Raw genomic sequence first — 16,944 nt, forward strand, 5'->3', positions numbered from 1 at the left:
AGAGTATTAGCCAAGAAATTTCGTTCCACAACAGCGTGCTGTAGAGTTACTGTTTGTGGTAGCCACACCTTATTGGGACTAAACTACAATGACACCCAAGTTCTGGTTCTGTGGCACTTTGAACAACCTTAACTATTTGGATGGAGGCCTACACCAGTGTATTCTTCTGAGCACTTGGGTTAAAAGAGGAATTAGTGGAACTGAGTGCTAGTTTTTAGCCATGTTGACATAGCTGAGCTTACTCAGTAGCAAGGTCAGGACTTGACTGTGGTGGGTGTTTTCAGTCTATTGTTGACATTGGGGGCGGGGGGAGGCACTGTCCTCCACTCTGCTTATATAAATAACTTCTTGTTTTCAAAGAATTAATAAAGTTTCAAGCTGTGTTCTGGCACCAAAATACTGTGTCCATGCAACTGATGCTTACCTTGTACTCACAAATGCACCTTCATTTGAAGCATTTTCTTGACTGCAACAAATAAAGGGCATTATCATGACTGAAGTAGACACTGCACTTCAATAAGCAGAGGGTGAATGTTGTGTCCAGTGACGTAATTTTTTCTTAAGAACCTCTTAGAGTGTAATCAGAAGGCAATGGTCACTGCAGTCAAGGAGTGGTTCTGCCTTCCTGAAGAGTCATGGAGGAATATTGAGTTAAATGTGTTGTTATTTGCCATTGTGACCGTCAGTTGTCCATTGGTACCAGTCCAGCATAAGACGCATCTGAACAGAATGTAGAACTGCAAGGAGTAACCCTTCTCTCTTTATTTCTTGTGGCAGCCCTTGTGCATGTGAGCTCAGTGCTGATCTTTCTGTGTTCTTTTCTTCTCATCAAAGACGTGAGATATGCAGGGCATCGCCTGTTCTCACCCTTGTGACTCATTGCAATTAGACACTATGACCATACTGTTGAATGCTGAGTGCATTGAGCCATGTGCTGTGCCAAATCGTCCTCATTCAATGATATAGAGAGAGGCGAGGGGATGCTCAAGGAGAAGCGATCTTATTGGGGCTTATATTATGTGGAATGTGAAGATGTGTGGCAGGATGGTGAAAATGCTGATTCAGCTGCACAGAGGGAAGCTCATTGTGCACTTGGCATTCAACTGCATAATCATGGTGTGGCCTACATGTATGGCACTAGCCTTACTGATAGGCCCATAAGTGGTTAGTAATGCTTCGTGACAACCACTGCAGCTTATTGTGATGTCTTCTGCTATCTGCTTTGTGGTTGTGCTTACCACGTATTGAACTGATCACATTAGAATAGTTATTGTTATTATAGTCTACCTGCTAAATAATTTGAGGCTTCATAGTGTTACTTTACAGGCAACAGCAACGTAATAAGCAAAAATAGTGCAGTACAATAATTGTATGTATACCTCTTTAAAAATGCATCGTACCAATCTGGCACCACTTGTTTTGCTTTGGGGGTCATTTAAGTCACAGGTCCCACTGAAATCTAGTTGAATGCATATGCTATCTCAAAAAGAAAAGAAGGCTTGCTAGGAATCAGCAGCAATGACTGGCTGGTCTTTTATTTGTCACGAAATGGTGCACAGTATTGTCCGCTCTTAGATGGAACAACCGCTTTGTATTTGACTATTGATTAAAGCTGAATGGGATATGAAAGTTTGCAGGCTTTTTTTTTTTTTTTTTTTTTTTTTGCATAGATGTATCTAAAGCCTTCTATCGGCCACATTGTTTACAATAATTTCAAACAAATTTTATTTATGCTGGATTTATTTTCAATTTTATGTTCCCGTAAAAAGTAGACTATACTGTAAATTAGTTTTGAGAACATGACATTGTACACTGTTATGTCTGAAAGTGATCCTTCAAGAACAGTACATACAGTAGCCATGCCTTCAGTCTATTTGCCACTGAATCTTCCTTTTCCATTTTTAGAGATGTGTTAGAAGAAGAACTGGAACGTGCATTTCCAGGTAAAGGTCGAATGGGCAAAGCTATGGAGATACTCATCCGTAGGATTAAGTGAGTACCTCCAAAGATGTCTGTGGTGGCAAACTTGTAGCAGCACTGTACATGTCGCAGGTTTGCCCTTAGTGGTAGCCACATTTCAGTGTGACTAAATCTAATAGACCTTTTCACAATCACGTGACTCCCTAGCATTGGCTGGCTGAAGAGCCCGGGTGAAAGTGCACCATCTTTGCTATCATCTGGGAGTGGCTGTCATGACAGACATGAACATCATGAAGAGTTTTTTTGCTGTTTTAGGTCAGCAGTTGGTGTGAACGCTTCCTGCTTATTTCCAATGCATGTGAATGTTCGCTCATTGTGGTTACATACGCAAAAAATCAGGTATTTCAGCGGTTCCTTTTGTTGTTTTTTACTGATAACATGTCGCAAGGACAAACATTTCCTTAAAAAAAAGTTTTGCACTTACCGTAGCTCCATCCATCCCCAGACATTTTAGAAAAGTCCTGTAGTATTATAGTCATGCCCTTTGGTATAGCACTTCCCACGAAACACGAAACCTCTATAAAACGTTTTATAGAGGTTTTGTGTTTCATGGGTTGGCGTTGTTAGTTGTCTAGTTTGCCAAGAAAAAAAACTGGGAATTTGTCTTTGTCAGTGCTTTGCAAACACCCCCAACCAGTTCCTAGAAGCCAATCTTGAAGGCAAGATACTTTGCCTCAATGCAATGTGCAGACATGCAAAATAAATGTCCATATTTGCATAAAATTTGCATATTATGGTTCAAATCATTCAATGTAGCAGTAAATATAACTCATTGTTCCATTAAAAAAAAAAACAATGCTCAGTTGCTTTTGTCTGGGATCCTCGCACCTTGTTATCCTAAAAAAATGAATGCTATCCTTATTTTGGCATTTTCATGGTGGTAAAGCATAGCCTTCGAGATGGCAAGTTCACCGGCCACCTTTTTTTCTGCTTCTGCCGTATGCTGAAGGCTGTAAAATTCTTGTGAAATGCTTGCTGAATGTTCAACAGTATACACACTGGCAGGTCCGAACTGATAACGCAAAAGTTGAGCAACAGCTTCACAAAAAATATTCCACACGACGCCTAATATTCCTGTGGACAATAGCTACACGGTGCACCCTCTCACCACACTGCGCCACCAGGAGAAAGGGTGGCACTGCATGTTCGTGAAAAAATCCATTGCATTTAAGTGGTGAGATTTTAGGTCACCTTGAGCAAACTCAACTAGTTGGATGGAGGCCAACACCACAATATATTGGTACATTTGTGGTGTAGGCCACCTGTGGTATTACTGAACACACTGATAACTCTTCTACAGAAATTTTACTGGACACTTCTTTTGTCCTTTTGGGATATTTTGGATATTCACTCTGGATGCCTGTTATATATATCTTCGTACTAAAAAGCAGTGCTACTGAATGTCCACGGGATGTCTGGATTGTCTTTTAGAATAGATTTATTTTAGGCATTAGCCTGTTGTGAAGCACTTGAGAAAGCTTCCTCTATATTTGGTTTAAGTATTGTAAATATATACCTGAAAATTTTGGCACAATAGACCAACTTTATGAAAAGTTTCACTGTTACAAATAATGCTGGTACGTAGTAGCAGTTCGTAGTGAATTGAAGGGCAACTATAGGTTGAAACGGGGTACTTTTTTTTTAAATTTTAGCATCAAACATTGCTTTAACTGTCAAAATGCAGAGACAAGGAGGTTAGGGTATAAGAAAGTCACTGATGTATTCATGTAGACACATAAACTCACAACCATTCTAGTTCAAATTTGCAGTGGTGCTAGCCTGGGCATTCTGCTCTTAACTGCCTTGAGCATCAGCTTCTGCAATGGCCATTCTGCTTGTTTGTCGAGAAGATTCTTGCTATGGAACCTTGCTGAAGTTTCTAAATGGTGCAAGGTCACACCCACTTATATGTTTGTGCCATGCCTTAAGGCAGCCCTGATAAAATATGTAGAAATAAAAAAGATATGACTTCTGGCATCACTACGCCTGCAAGACAGATGTGCATGCATGTGCTCTAAAAATGTAAAAAATTTCTGTTGCATCTAAATTTGTCTGCTCATTCGCACTCATCTGTACTCACATCACCGCATTGCGTTCAGCTTACCGGTTGAAGTTCACTGTTTTTACATGCAAGAAGTATTTGTTATGCTTGCTTGTGTCACTGACTGAATGTGGTTAATTAAGTCAAAGTTTTGCTCTTGGAGCATGTAACAATATTTGCTAAACTAACATTTGTGTTGTAGCTTATGTTTGCAAATACCCATTTTTCAATTTATTAGATGTTACCGAATGTCTACCGTTGCAGTTCTTGTTCTTTCTCGTCCGCCAAGATGTTGTATTGACTTTGTGGTGTAAACTTAGCGACATCTGTCATTGTGAGTGCCATCGTCAGCCTCTCTCATGTCTACTGCAAGATGAAGGCCTCTCCTATGATCTCCAGCCCACCCTGTCCTGCGCGAGCTGATTCCGTTTTATGGCTGCAAGTTTCTTTATTTCGTCGCTCCGCCTGGCTCTTTGCTGTCCTTGGCTGTGCTTCTCATCTCCTGATATCCATTCCATCACTCTAACTGACCACTGGTTATCTGTCCTTCTTATGACATGACCTGCCCAGGTCCGTTTGTGTTTTTAATATCAACTATAGGATGATGGCTACTCCTGTTTTCTGATACACTCTGCTGTCTTCCTATCTCATAGCATTATGCTTATCGTTTTTTGTTCCATGGCATGTTCCATGGTGCTTCACTTCTTCTTGAGTTTCATTTTATTCTCCAAGCTTCTGAACATGTGTGTTAATAGTGGCAAAATGCAATGGTTGGACACTTTCCACTTTAGTGACAGTGGTAGGTTGTCAGTCATGAGTTGAAAGTGTCTGCTTTATGTGCACCAGCCCATCCTTATTCTTCAGTGAATTTCTTTTGCATGAGTAAGCTCCCCTGTTAGTATTTGACCTAGATATGCATAATCTTCTACTTATTCTAGGGTCCGCTTGTCTATCATGAACTTGCACTCTTTTGCCAGATTACCTAGCATTCATTATCTTTGTCTTCTGCATATTCATCTTCAGCTCTACTTTAAAACTTTCTTAGTTTAGGTCTTCAATGGTGATTTGCAATTCATCGCCGTCATTGCTGAAGGGCACAATGTTGTCTGCAAACTATAAGGTGCTGAGATATTATCAATCAGCATAGTGTGACATTGGTCATGTAATCAGGCTAAAACATGCCACAACACTTTGGTTGCTGATGTGCAGATGATGCACAGGGGCTGTTATAAGGAACACTAAAGGCAAATAATTATGTCAGAGTGCAAGGTGAATGTTTGAGAACGCCTAAAACATCAGTATTATCAACAGCAGTGCTCTGCTAATCAAGAAATTAAGGCAAATGTATGACACAATATGCACCACCAGTGGGACATTTTAGAATGAGCCCGATGACATCAAGAGTCCCAAGTACAATTAATCACTAGTACTCAAACTACTTGTAATGAAAAAATAACATTCCGTACATTACAAGACGTAATAAAATGCTGCTTGTGTGTTTCTGTTTCATTCATGGAAAAAAGAACTTAGCATTACCAAGGAGAATGGCATGGGTGGTTTAAAAGCTCTGTTTTCACCGGGCTCCTTTCCGGTCGCGCAGTCGCATCTCAGTGGTAGTTTCATTATCACACACTTGCGTGTGCTTTGCATGTTCATGAAAGTCGCTCTAGCGGAAAGTTCGACAAAATGCTGTGTCCCTGTTATGTTGCCGGATGCCTGAATGGTGTGTGCCGCTTGAGCAACAGCAGCTGCAGCAAAGAAACCAACGTGACTTTCCAGTGGGTGCTGCAAATAAACCCCTAAGCCGAAGTGGCCAAGTGCTGTGCCTCTGCGACAGTGTGCTAAACAACCAAGAAATGTGCGTGTGTGCTCGTTGCACTTTCGTGCAGAGGATTACGAGATCAACTGCAACTTGGGCAAGGCTTGTAATGTGCCCTTCAGAGCAGAAACTGCAGCATCGACTGCTGGGCAGTAGAGATGGCCAACGTTGGGCAAGGGAAATGCTACGTCAGGAGGCCCTTTCCAGGCGGGCGACTTGAAGTGCGCTAACGCTGTGCGGACCACTAGAACGTGACTTTCTTTCAAAATAGGCATTTCCTTGGCATCAAACAAGCACTACGATGTTTCTGAAACGTTATTTCAGCAATCAACGTGGACTTAACTTTTGCCTTTAGTGTCCTTTTAAAGGCCACCTCAGCATGTTTATGCCTTGATCATCCTATTGGTTGCATTTGGACTCATTGTAAATATATCTTGTAAATAGCTTGGTACTACATCATTTATACATAACATTGTTGCACGCCTCCTTGGAAGTCACCATTGTCATCGAGCCACTACTTATATAAGAAAGGGAAAGTAGACCAATAGGAGCCGTTGGCGCAGCTTTCTTCCCCTCGGTGATCCGTTTACGCTCCCCGAGCTTGGCACTGAGTAAAGCCCTCTCAACTTTTGCATGCTCCTCGACTCTTGTCAGCTGTTGAGATAGAGAAAACACATCGAAGGAGCCAATGCTATTCATTCTAAAACCAAGGGGACCCCCTGTAAAAAAGGAGAATTTTTTATTGATCTGTTCAGAAAAAGTTGAGAGTTCCCAGCTCCACTTGCATTCGTGATGGAATAAGTTTGACATAAGAGATTGGAATAAAATTATAGTGGAGTAGTTTTACTTATAGGGCACCTAAATTGAGTGCCCCACAAGTAATTGGAATTATCGGAAGTGCGTTCAGCTGAGTACTGCACAATACTGCACCTGTATCCTTGCATACTATGATGGTGATTTCTAACAGTGTGTCATTACTTTGCAGAGTTCAACTTCTGCATAAAGTTTCTGAAGAGGAGAAAAAACTGCAAGAAAAAGAGGAATTACTTGACAAGTTTGAAGACCTCTGGTGTCCAGAGTTCGAATCAATGATCACTGAGTACAAGAATTTGTGTCTGTTACAAGAGTCGGTGAACGACGCAAACAAGCTTGCAGTACAAAAATAAAAAAGGTGATTTTTATCGCAGTGGATATATTAGTTTGAACCTGTACATGTAAAATGTCAAACATTTTTTAAGCTTCTATAATAAATACTGCTGGAATCCTTCCCTTAGCAAATAGAAAAACTGATTCTTGAAAGCACGACATGAAAGTGCAGCGGTACTGGTTCTCTTTTTTTCTTATGTAATCATGCAGTTTATGTGCCATTGAACTTGCTTGTACATTTTATATAACAGTATCTCCTTTCTTCTTGCTTTGTACACTTGTTAATCATTTTGTGCTGGTGTCAAGATTAATAGGTTCCAACTTGTTATTGTATCCTCAATGTACATACGTGAAACAGCTGCCTTGGCAATTAAAAGTGGCTGGCAGCTCTGTATCTGAATAGTAAGAAATGTTATAGACAGCATAGCATCTTTTATTACCAAGTAGGTATCTAATTTCTTCCAAAGGGGCCTGAAGCACCTTTCTAAGGAATTATAGTGGACAACGGCAGCAGTCAGCTTGTTGAAGACTAAACTTTTTATTTGGGCGAACCTGTGCCCGGCAAACGAGAAGTCAAACTACAAGCAATACATGCTTACACTGATAGCGGCGAACAGAGTGTGAGCCGTTGATAATCTCAACCGCGGCAAGGCGTGTCGGCATTTATACATGCGGCATTGAACGTTCGAGCCTTATTGCTGGTGGCCGCGTTAGTTCAAGAATAAACTCAGCTGTTTGCGTTTGCGCGCTCAAACCTAACAGATGATTCTAAAATAATCTCAAATGTTCCCAGAAATTCTGACGTGGTTTGTGCAAGGCAGCAGCTACACTTGCAATGGGCCAGTAACGTAAAACAGAAAGAAAGGAGCGTGTGTGGCAATGGAATGACCTCACTAATGTGCTAGGTTGCCTTAATATTAATGACAACTCACAGACAATAATGCCAAGGAAAGTATAGAGGGTGTTATTTGTAGTAATTAGAATATAAATGTGAAGAAAGTAAAGTGGACGAAAAGATAACTTGCCACCGGCAGGGACTTTGGCATTATTGTCTGTTGTCATTAATATTGTGTCTAACAAAGAAAAACGAGCCCTTAAAAGTCACCTTGGTTGCCTTAAGAATCTCATGCTTTAAAAATGTTTCAAATCTTTCAAGTATGGGCAAATACAAGTTACAGGTAATCATCACATGCTCCAAGCTCTCTTTCTCTTCCTTTGCCAGCTCATGCTCACTGGAAGCTACACAGGGGTGGGGGGATGACAGGGGGACAAAGCCCCACACAAATGATGTCACCTGCGCAAAGGCCCCACACAAGACACCGAGCATTACAGCCTGACATGCGACATTATTACACATGACATGACATTATCGCACATGACGCCAAGCGTTACGGCCTTGACCATTGCTCTCCTCTTTTGAATGTGTTGGCTGGTTGTTTCAGCTCAGGCAGGCGTAGGGCTGATATACATGGTGGCTGTAGTACCTCTACTGTGCAGCAGATAAAGCGACATGCAACTGTCATGATGGAGTGTGAACTAGCACGTTGCTGTCTGGTCAAGCTATGAATGTGTGTCCTGCACCATCTTGACTGACCGGTACCATGTGGACCCAAAGGAGAATTTTGTGCGTTCTTAAAGGGACACTAAAGGCAAATACTAATAATTTATGTCAGAATGAAAGGTCAATGTTTGAGAACGTCTAAAATGTCAGTATTATCAATAGCAGTGCTCCAGTAATCTACAAATTAAGGTAAATGAAGGACACTATATGCGCCACCAGTGGGACGTTTTGGAACGAGCCTGATGACGTCCAGAGTACAAATTGTCACTAGTATTCAAGGGACTTACGATAAAAAAAGAAGATTCAGAGCATTGCAAGACGTAATAAAATGCTGCTTGTGCGTTTCTGTTTGATTCATGAAAAAAAAAGACTTGACATTACAGTGGAGAACGGCGCAGGATGTGCAAAAGTTCCGTTTTCGCGGGGCTGCGCTCCGCTCATGAGGTCGTGTCTCGGTGGTAGTTTCTTTATCATGTACTGCTGCATGTGCCTTACACACTCATCAACGTCGCTCTAACGGAAAGTTCGACAAAATGCCGTGTCCGTGTGATGTTGTGTAACATGCCCTTCAGAGCAGCAACCACAGCGTCTGCTGCCGGGCAGTAAAGGCGGGCAACATTGGGCAAGGCAACTGCTACGTCAGGAGGCCTTTTCAGGCGTGCGATTTGAAGTGTGCTAATGCTGTATGGACCACTAAAACGTGATTTTCATTCAAAATAAGCATTTCCTTGGCACGAAACAAGCACTACGAGGTTTCTGGAATGCTATTTCAACAATTAACGTTGACTGGGCATTTGCCTTTAGTGTCCCTTCAAAGTGTGGTTTGCGGTGTTGCTGGAAGCATTATTGAAGAGTTTTAATGTTACAGAAATTTCCAATTCCATGGATGGCACCAAAGATGACATGGTTTACGAATGTGCTTGCAAACTCTGTGTCAGCAGCAGTGGCAGCTAGAGCAGTAATGAATAGCCAGCTGCTTGGCGTGCATAAATGAAATAATGCTATTATGAAACTGTTAACATTGACTGTCATGGTAGTGAATGGGCATGGTGTGATGCGGTGGATTTTATACTCGTTGTTGAGGAAGAAGTTAGACGAAAGGGTTCAGCCCTTTGTAAACGGCGCACCTCATCAAAACCTTGAAAAATAGTGTGGCCTTTAAAGAAGTCTATACACAGTACAGTGGAACCTCGTTAATGCGTACCTGCCGGGAACGCCGCGTAACTACGCACTAAACGGTAGTACGCATTAACCACAAAGTAAAGATTTGCATCTCCTCGCGTACGCCATCGCCGCCAGCAAAGAAATAAATACAGTGCCACAGCAAATATTGCCTAAAGTACCCATTGCAAAGCCTTTTCTTTCTCAAAGTGGAGAAAAGATTCTGGTACTCTCGCACAACCGTCCGATAGTGCCGATAGCGCGCGGTGGCGACGCCAAGCAGCATTTCGGAACTATTACAGGGTCCGGTATACGCAGTGACCAACATAGCGACAGAACAGACAGTGTCGGCTTTCCGCGATATATGTGCGTGCGTCTGTACCGCGATCTGCTCATAAACGAAAACTGACGCAGTTCCATTGCAACGCGGTACGGCTGCGTGGAGCCGATCGTCTCCTGGCTAGTTGCGTGCAGCGCGTCGCCTTCTCGGCTCACGCCGTCACTGCCGGGCCGCTTGCTGTACCGCACGCGCGCATTTGTCGTGGGAGTGTTCTTCGTAGCCACTTCACTCCAGACTGTGCACAGATGCGGCGAGTAACTTGTTCGGTTAACGCGGCGATGACGAAATTCCTGCAAGCGATGCGCACTCCGCGACGCTGTAGCGGTCCTGGCAGCGAACGGCAGCGCGTTTGGGTGGTCGCCCAATAAAAGCGTGCAGTATGGTTGCAACAGCGCTATGCTTGCTGTACCGTACGTGTGCGTTTAACGTGATAGCGTCAATGCAAAGGTTTCTCGTCGCCCGCGACCAGCAACGCTCAACTCCGCAACAGCGAGCTGCTTTCTTTTCTACAAAGCGGCGCGCGCTTGAACACGGCCCCGCGCAACGAGGCGGCAGCGATCGGCGGCCCAGCGCGTTCAGGTTGTCGCCTATTAAAAGCGTGCAGTAGGCTTAAAGTGGTGCTGCGCTGCACGCGTGCCCGAGCAGATATCTGAAGATACTTATTGTGATAAGGTTGTCGGCGATAAGTCATGCTGGCGCGTTCGTCGGTGGCCGTCACCTTCGTTCTTTCCCGCTTACCCGCAAAAGCATCGCCACAATCGCGCGGAAGTCGGAATCAGTGATCGACCGATACGCACTTCTCGAAAAGACGGAAAACCTTTGGCGGCACATTGTGGCGTCGGGAAGTTCAGCGGCGCAGTAAAATTTTATGGCACAAAACGTTATCACGGTACGCAGGGTACGCACTAACCGGTAGGCGTAGGGCGAAGTACTACGGCTTAAGCGGTCAGCGAATGCACTGGGCTCTATGGGACTCGGTCGGGGATTCGTCGCAACTACGTTTTAACCGTTAGTACGCTTAAAGCGGGTACGTATTAACGAGGTTTGACTGTAGTAGCCAAATCAAGATTTTTCATTTTGAAGTGCTTCCAATTAGCTTAATATGCAGTGGTGTCTGCCAAGGCTTGCGAGACGCACATGTGAGGTGGCACCTGGTGCCGCTTCACATGAATGTAGGAGGAAATGAAACATTAACCTTTTGCAGCCTGAAACTTTTACCCCCTTTCCAGCCATTCCGGTCCAAAAATATTTTGTCAGTTTGAGTACTGCGAAAAAAACACAACTTTGCAAGAAAAACTCAACGGATATTTATTTTTGAATTTGACTTTGTGCCTAAGTTTTTCAATGATATTTGCGTAGCATGTGGTGCCCAACTGCAGACCGTTGTGGCCTTGTTGCATTGTCAGGAGGCGCCCGACAACAGGCTGCTAAGGTTTAACTATTCCCTTACCATGCCACTAGGCATTGATCACCAGCGAATGATGTTCTTTAGGGCCTATTTTAAAGGAACTGCTGCACACGTCGACTTGATAGCACCATATCAGTGATTGTACACAAACTAGAGTTGCTGTTCCTGCACAGTTCACATTTTCATCTTGTGGCAGGAATTTTTAACGCGAGCCCAAGGGTTTCATTATTGATTGATTTAACTCAAAGGTTGAAACGCACGTGAGCAGCGTGTGATGATGTGTGCGAGCGGTGTAGAGGCAGTAGAAGAAGACAACAACGAAGATGAGACTCTGCACCCACTGAACGTGGTGCAAGGAAGACTCAAACCAATGAGCGCCATCCACGGTGGTTCGGAAGAACGTAGAAGAACCATAGAAGAACGGCAGAGCACGAGAGAGAGACGTGGCCGGGAGAAGACTCTGCCCAGGGCGCTGGAATAGCAGCCAGCCGTGTACCTCGCTGAAGGTTGCTGCAAGCTCCCACCTGGCACCACATCAAGCTTCAAGCTTCGTCCCGGTGCGTGTCGTTTGCAGATTGTCACAAGGACGTACGACCCAGGCCCACCTGCGTCTCCACGACAGAGACCGAGCTTTGGCTGACAAACGCCGAAAGGGCGTCCGGCCATTGCTTTCCACCAGATCCGACATCTGCCGCTCGTCTGCTGTCGTCGCTTCTTCAATGCCACCACATCAGCTGCCATCGCCACCAGCACTTGTGAGCCTGTCCCCTACGGCGTCTGTCTCTGTTTACACCGAATGGTGAAACTCTTTCCTTGAAAACTTGTCACCCTTTATTATGCACTTAATATTTTGCTTTGTTTGCTCTTGTGCTATCTTTGCTGTTCTTGTGTTCTGTAAATATAATGTGTGCGTCTTGTTCGTAAACAAACGGTTTCATTTCTTTCTATGACTGTAATGTCATCGCTCTTTCTTTCACTTATGCGAATCGTCTTAGCTTCGTAACAGTGCAATTGCCTTGACATCCGAAACGACATGCACTCTCAAAGAAAAGCAGTTTTTGTTTGATCCTGACACTGCTGGAAGCAATCTCTTGGAATCTATTAGTAGTGATGAGTCTACTTAAGCATAGTTAATTTTATTAATTATTTGTTTGTTAATTTTTTATTATCTGGTTTGTAATTACTGTTACTTTCCCAAAATATCTTTGAAATTTTCTTTAAATACGCACATTTTGGTACAAAACATTATGCTCTAAATATTTTTTTTTTTTCTGGAAAGAAAAAATGTTTAGTAGTAGAATTAGTAAAACATTTTGTTGGGCAAGTTGGTTCATGACTTTAGAAAGAAAAAAAAAAGTAGCGCAAAAGGACCAAGGATGACACAAGAAGTGAGAACACAGGACCGCTGCTTACTTCCAGCTGTGCTTTATTGTCGAAAAAGCGAAAATTTATACACATCACAAGACCAGCATTGCCTATCCCCTTTGCGATAATCAAAACAAGAAACACATTCACCAGGACTCCCATAACAGCCACCTTACAGCAATGCACCATCATGAAATCATGCACACGTGTGTGACAGAGTTGATCACACAACCCAGATATCGTATTAGACCATGTTTTCTCTTTTTATTTATTTATTTTAGCAAGAATTTATTTATTTATTTTACCTTTATGAACAAGGCACATGTGCTGACAGGGCGACTAAAATCCTAAATCAAAAAGGGGAGAAAAAAACTTCAGAATAAAAGAAACATAACATTGTATAACGCCAGCTGAAATGTGCGAACATAAAACAGTTAAAAATGACTACAACGACCCATAAAAATAAAACAAAGGTTTTGCCTAAATGAGAAAAAACGTGATAACTAGAAACATTGCCCTGCATTAGAAACATATGTTGGAACAACAAGCAATAAATAGCAATAACAATACTTAAATAACAAGGCACTATGTCAATTAAACATACCTGCACCTAACAAAAAAGCAAAACTATTATAACAATACTTAAAGGGCGAGGCACTGCGTCAAAAACTAAACAGTTATACATGTCCTTCCTGATCGTGAAGTGTTAATAACTGCGTGCTAACGCACTTGTCACCAGACTTCAAAATATAAAAGGCGTCAACAATTTTCCTTTCTTTCCTATCTTGCACTGCGTTCCTTTCACGTTAGGTTTTTTCTCTTTTTTTTTTTTTCTTCTAAAGTCCAGTAGGACCAGGCAAAGATTTGAATGTTCCACTACACGTCATGTAAATATTCTTAACTAAAAAAGTACTTGATCTATGGTTATAATTTTTAAAACAAAAGTTTCCAAGTAATCGTGCAATGATTTGTACGTTTCTGAATTCCTTCAAAAAATTTTTTGCCGGATATGTTACTTCTTTCTCGAAATTTATTAGAAATCTTTGAGGGATTTTTTTTTAATGAATTTTTTCAAGCCAGCCAACGTTACTTATCTTTTTAAAAATAAACACCATTTGAAAGCACTTTGTTTTATCTTCACTTCGATATACTGTATGACACTGTAAACCTAGTAGTTGTACCACGAGAAACTCAAGCATACAAAAAACAAGAAAAAACTAATTACGCTGTGGTAAGGAAAAAGTTAAGGAAAGAACTGTTGATAGAGCCTACGAAAGCAAATATAAAATACTTTTTAATTTTTTATTACTATTTTTTGACATAGCAGACGTAACTTTCATTTCTTTAACTATGATTAGCAATGAAGTGTACTCAAGAAATCTGCCACTGCCTAGTGGTGCAATTTTCTCCTGCTCTCTGCATAGCTGATGACATTGTGAAGGATAGAGAGCGAGCAGATTTTGGCCATTTTTGCCATGAGATTCATAATTTCTTGCTGAATGCAGTGCACTAACATTTGGCCACATGTTCACAGATACCTCACCTGCAAATAGGCTACATTTTCTTAGTGTGTTCAAGAAGTGTTTTAGGGCCCCTTTAAGTTGTCATCCTTGTGATCACTTGATGTTCTGTTGCTGCCGGATGCCCTTTGAAGCTCTACTCTGATCCATGTGTGAAGCAGGCCTGTCTAAAACTACACAATATATTTGAAGATGTGGCAATATTGTTGTTTAAAGTGCCTCGAACCATCCTTTGCAATATGTGAAGTGGAATTTGAAGATCAGTACCCCTTCTGTCTGTTTCAAAGGACATTATTTAGAAGTGCTGGCAGGCTGCCACTTGTGGTCTTACTGCAGCCACAGGGCAGTTGTATTTTATCAAGAACTATGTGCACATATACAGGGTTGGCCACATCTAAGCTGAACACCTCATTAGTATTCAAGCTGGTAAAACTAGAGCGTTTAGTCTAATTCATGAGTTAAATGCATAGGTCGGCACACTGCTCATGAGTCGACTCACTCAGACTCGGATCGAGCCTTGAGTCTGAGTGAGTAATATTTTAGTGAGTTTGAGTCCGAGTGAGTCCGACTGAGAAAAAATTTAGTGAATCTGAGTCCAAGTGAGTCCAGTTGAGGAAAATTTTGCTGAGTCCGAGTCCGAGTGAGCTCTAAGGGCAAAATATATTTCATGAGTGAGTCTGAATGGGCTCCGCATTTTTTGCCGACTTATGGTGAAAGGTTCATTATATGACGTCTAATCATGGTGTCGATAAACACAGTAATAATTTTTCAGATTATGTACTAAACATCAGCTGCTATGTTGTCTTGATTACTAATGAGCTGTTCGCCTTGGATGTGAATGTTTCTGTATGTACTCTTCGCAATCACCAGAAAACACTTTCGCCACTTTTTTGCACATTTGGGCACCTTGGTCAGAGTCTCAACCTGAAAGGTCATCATAAGTGAACCATGGAAAAAAAGCAAACGAAGTTGTGTTAAGCAGTGAATTGATGTTTCTATGATTCCTATAGAGGGGATTGAATGAGTTGAAGGAGAGCGAAAAAACATTGCACCCTTTAACATCTGCATTCCTATTAAGTCCTCATTAAAAACGCAGCTTGCACTAAGTCGCGCAAGTCTAGGTCACAGCAGAGGTTGTGGGCACATTTCAGCTTCTCTTGTAAACCATCTGTACAGAATGCTTGGGCAGTCATTGAGTGCATGCTGGTTCATGATGATGATAATTTTCTATCTACGATGCACGGCAAACCTCAACCATAACAGCTCTGCTGTAAAATTTCTATAGCACGTATGTGCCACATAAATTGGACAAACCCCTCTACGTTTCAGCTTCTTTTGTTAACCATCTATACAGAATGCTTGCACGGTCATTGGGCGCATGCATGTTCATGATGATAATAATTTTCTATCTACGAAACACGGCAAACCTTGACCATAACAGCTCTGCTGTAAAAATTTGGGGAATAGCACCTCTTACAAGAAGTGCCACACTCATTCCACTGTATTCCCAGGTTCCAGGGAAAGGTGTTTTAGGGCCCTTTTGAACGGTTGGCTTGCTTTTAATTATAATGGTTGTAGAGTAGTATATGTAATGTGCACCTGTATCTAGGTTTTCATGAGACCTAAGGAATTAGTAAAGCACCATTGAGAGCAGCACCTTTTGCTTCCATTCTGTACACTAGCTTCTCAAATAATGCTTTTATTTTCTGCTTAGTTTTATGTATGTGTTGGGGCAAACTAAGAATATTTTTGTCATAGAAAGTGCCACAGCTTTTGCTTCATTGCTGGATTTTATGGACTGAGCTACCACTGCCATATTTGTGGCAGTAGCGGTAAGAGTAACTGTTATGACTGTCTAGTTGAATTTGCAATGTTGCTGTAGATTTTTCCTACAGGTTGTTGTCATGTCTGAAGTTGTGTAGCCCTTCGTCATAACTTTTTCTTCAGGTCATCAAGAACACCGACGTAAAAATGTTGCACCTGTGAGATTCCCTTCTGAAGAGCGACACTCAAGACCAGTTGTGCTACCAGGACTTATTTTTTTTTGCTGTAGAAAAATAAGGCTGTATTTTTTAAAATAAAGGTATGAATATGGACATGTTAAAAGCAGCTATGACTTGGGAGGCAGCTATTGCAGTGCATGAGCTGCCAGGAACTAGCATTAACAAGCTGACGGAGAGAAATAAAGCACAAGAGGGGAAGTGTAAGCAAAAACTATTAAGGTTGCACAAGTACATACTATGTTATCGTACATATAGAAGGAGCAAAGGTACCTTGAAATTCTGCGTTCAGTGTTCCAGTTGGTTTGTTTATGGTGTTTGAAATTCTGAAGCTATACTTATGGGCTGCCACAGTGGTGGATTATGGATCACTGATGTTGACAAAATCTCACTACACAGGCCATTTTGTATTCCTAACCCTGTGGAAAACAGCTGAGAACAGAACTCGCCTCGTACTTTGACAAAAAATGCCGCTACCACTAAGGTCACATTTTCAAGCTGCAGTGGCAAGTGCCTAAGAAGTGATGACACATTTTACATATGTTAATGTAACATTTTGCCATGAAATATTTGAGATTTGGTTTATTTCCATCACATCAGTAC

At 42.0% G+C, this 16,944-nt stretch overlaps 1 protein-coding gene across 2 annotated transcripts in view; it reads left to right on the plus strand.

The window, feature by feature from the left end:
• The window catches only part of LOC119374789 (uncharacterized), a 39,879-nt gene extending 23,447 nt beyond the window's left edge, over window positions 1-16,432 (plus strand). Inside the window, exons 8-10 of one of the 2 annotated variants that reach the window (XM_037644982.2) lie at window positions 1,906-1,992; window positions 6,826-7,011; window positions 16,289-16,432. In XM_037644982.2, coding sequence (XP_037500910.1) covers window positions 1,906-1,992; window positions 6,826-7,006 — 268 coding nt within the window. In that variant the 3' untranslated portion in view covers window positions 7,007-7,011; window positions 16,289-16,432. Of the gene's footprint in view, window positions 1-1,905; window positions 1,993-6,825; window positions 7,108-16,288 lie in introns of those variants that run through there. The other variant, XM_037644976.2, reaches the window with a different exon arrangement.
• The last annotated feature ends 512 nt before the right edge of the window (window positions 16,433-16,944 follow it).

This window comes from Rhipicephalus sanguineus, chromosome 1 (assembly GCF_013339695.2).
Source record: "Rhipicephalus sanguineus isolate Rsan-2018 chromosome 1, BIME_Rsan_1.4, whole genome shotgun sequence".
Lineage (NCBI taxonomy): Eukaryota > Metazoa > Arthropoda > Arachnida > Ixodida > Ixodidae > Rhipicephalus > Rhipicephalus sanguineus.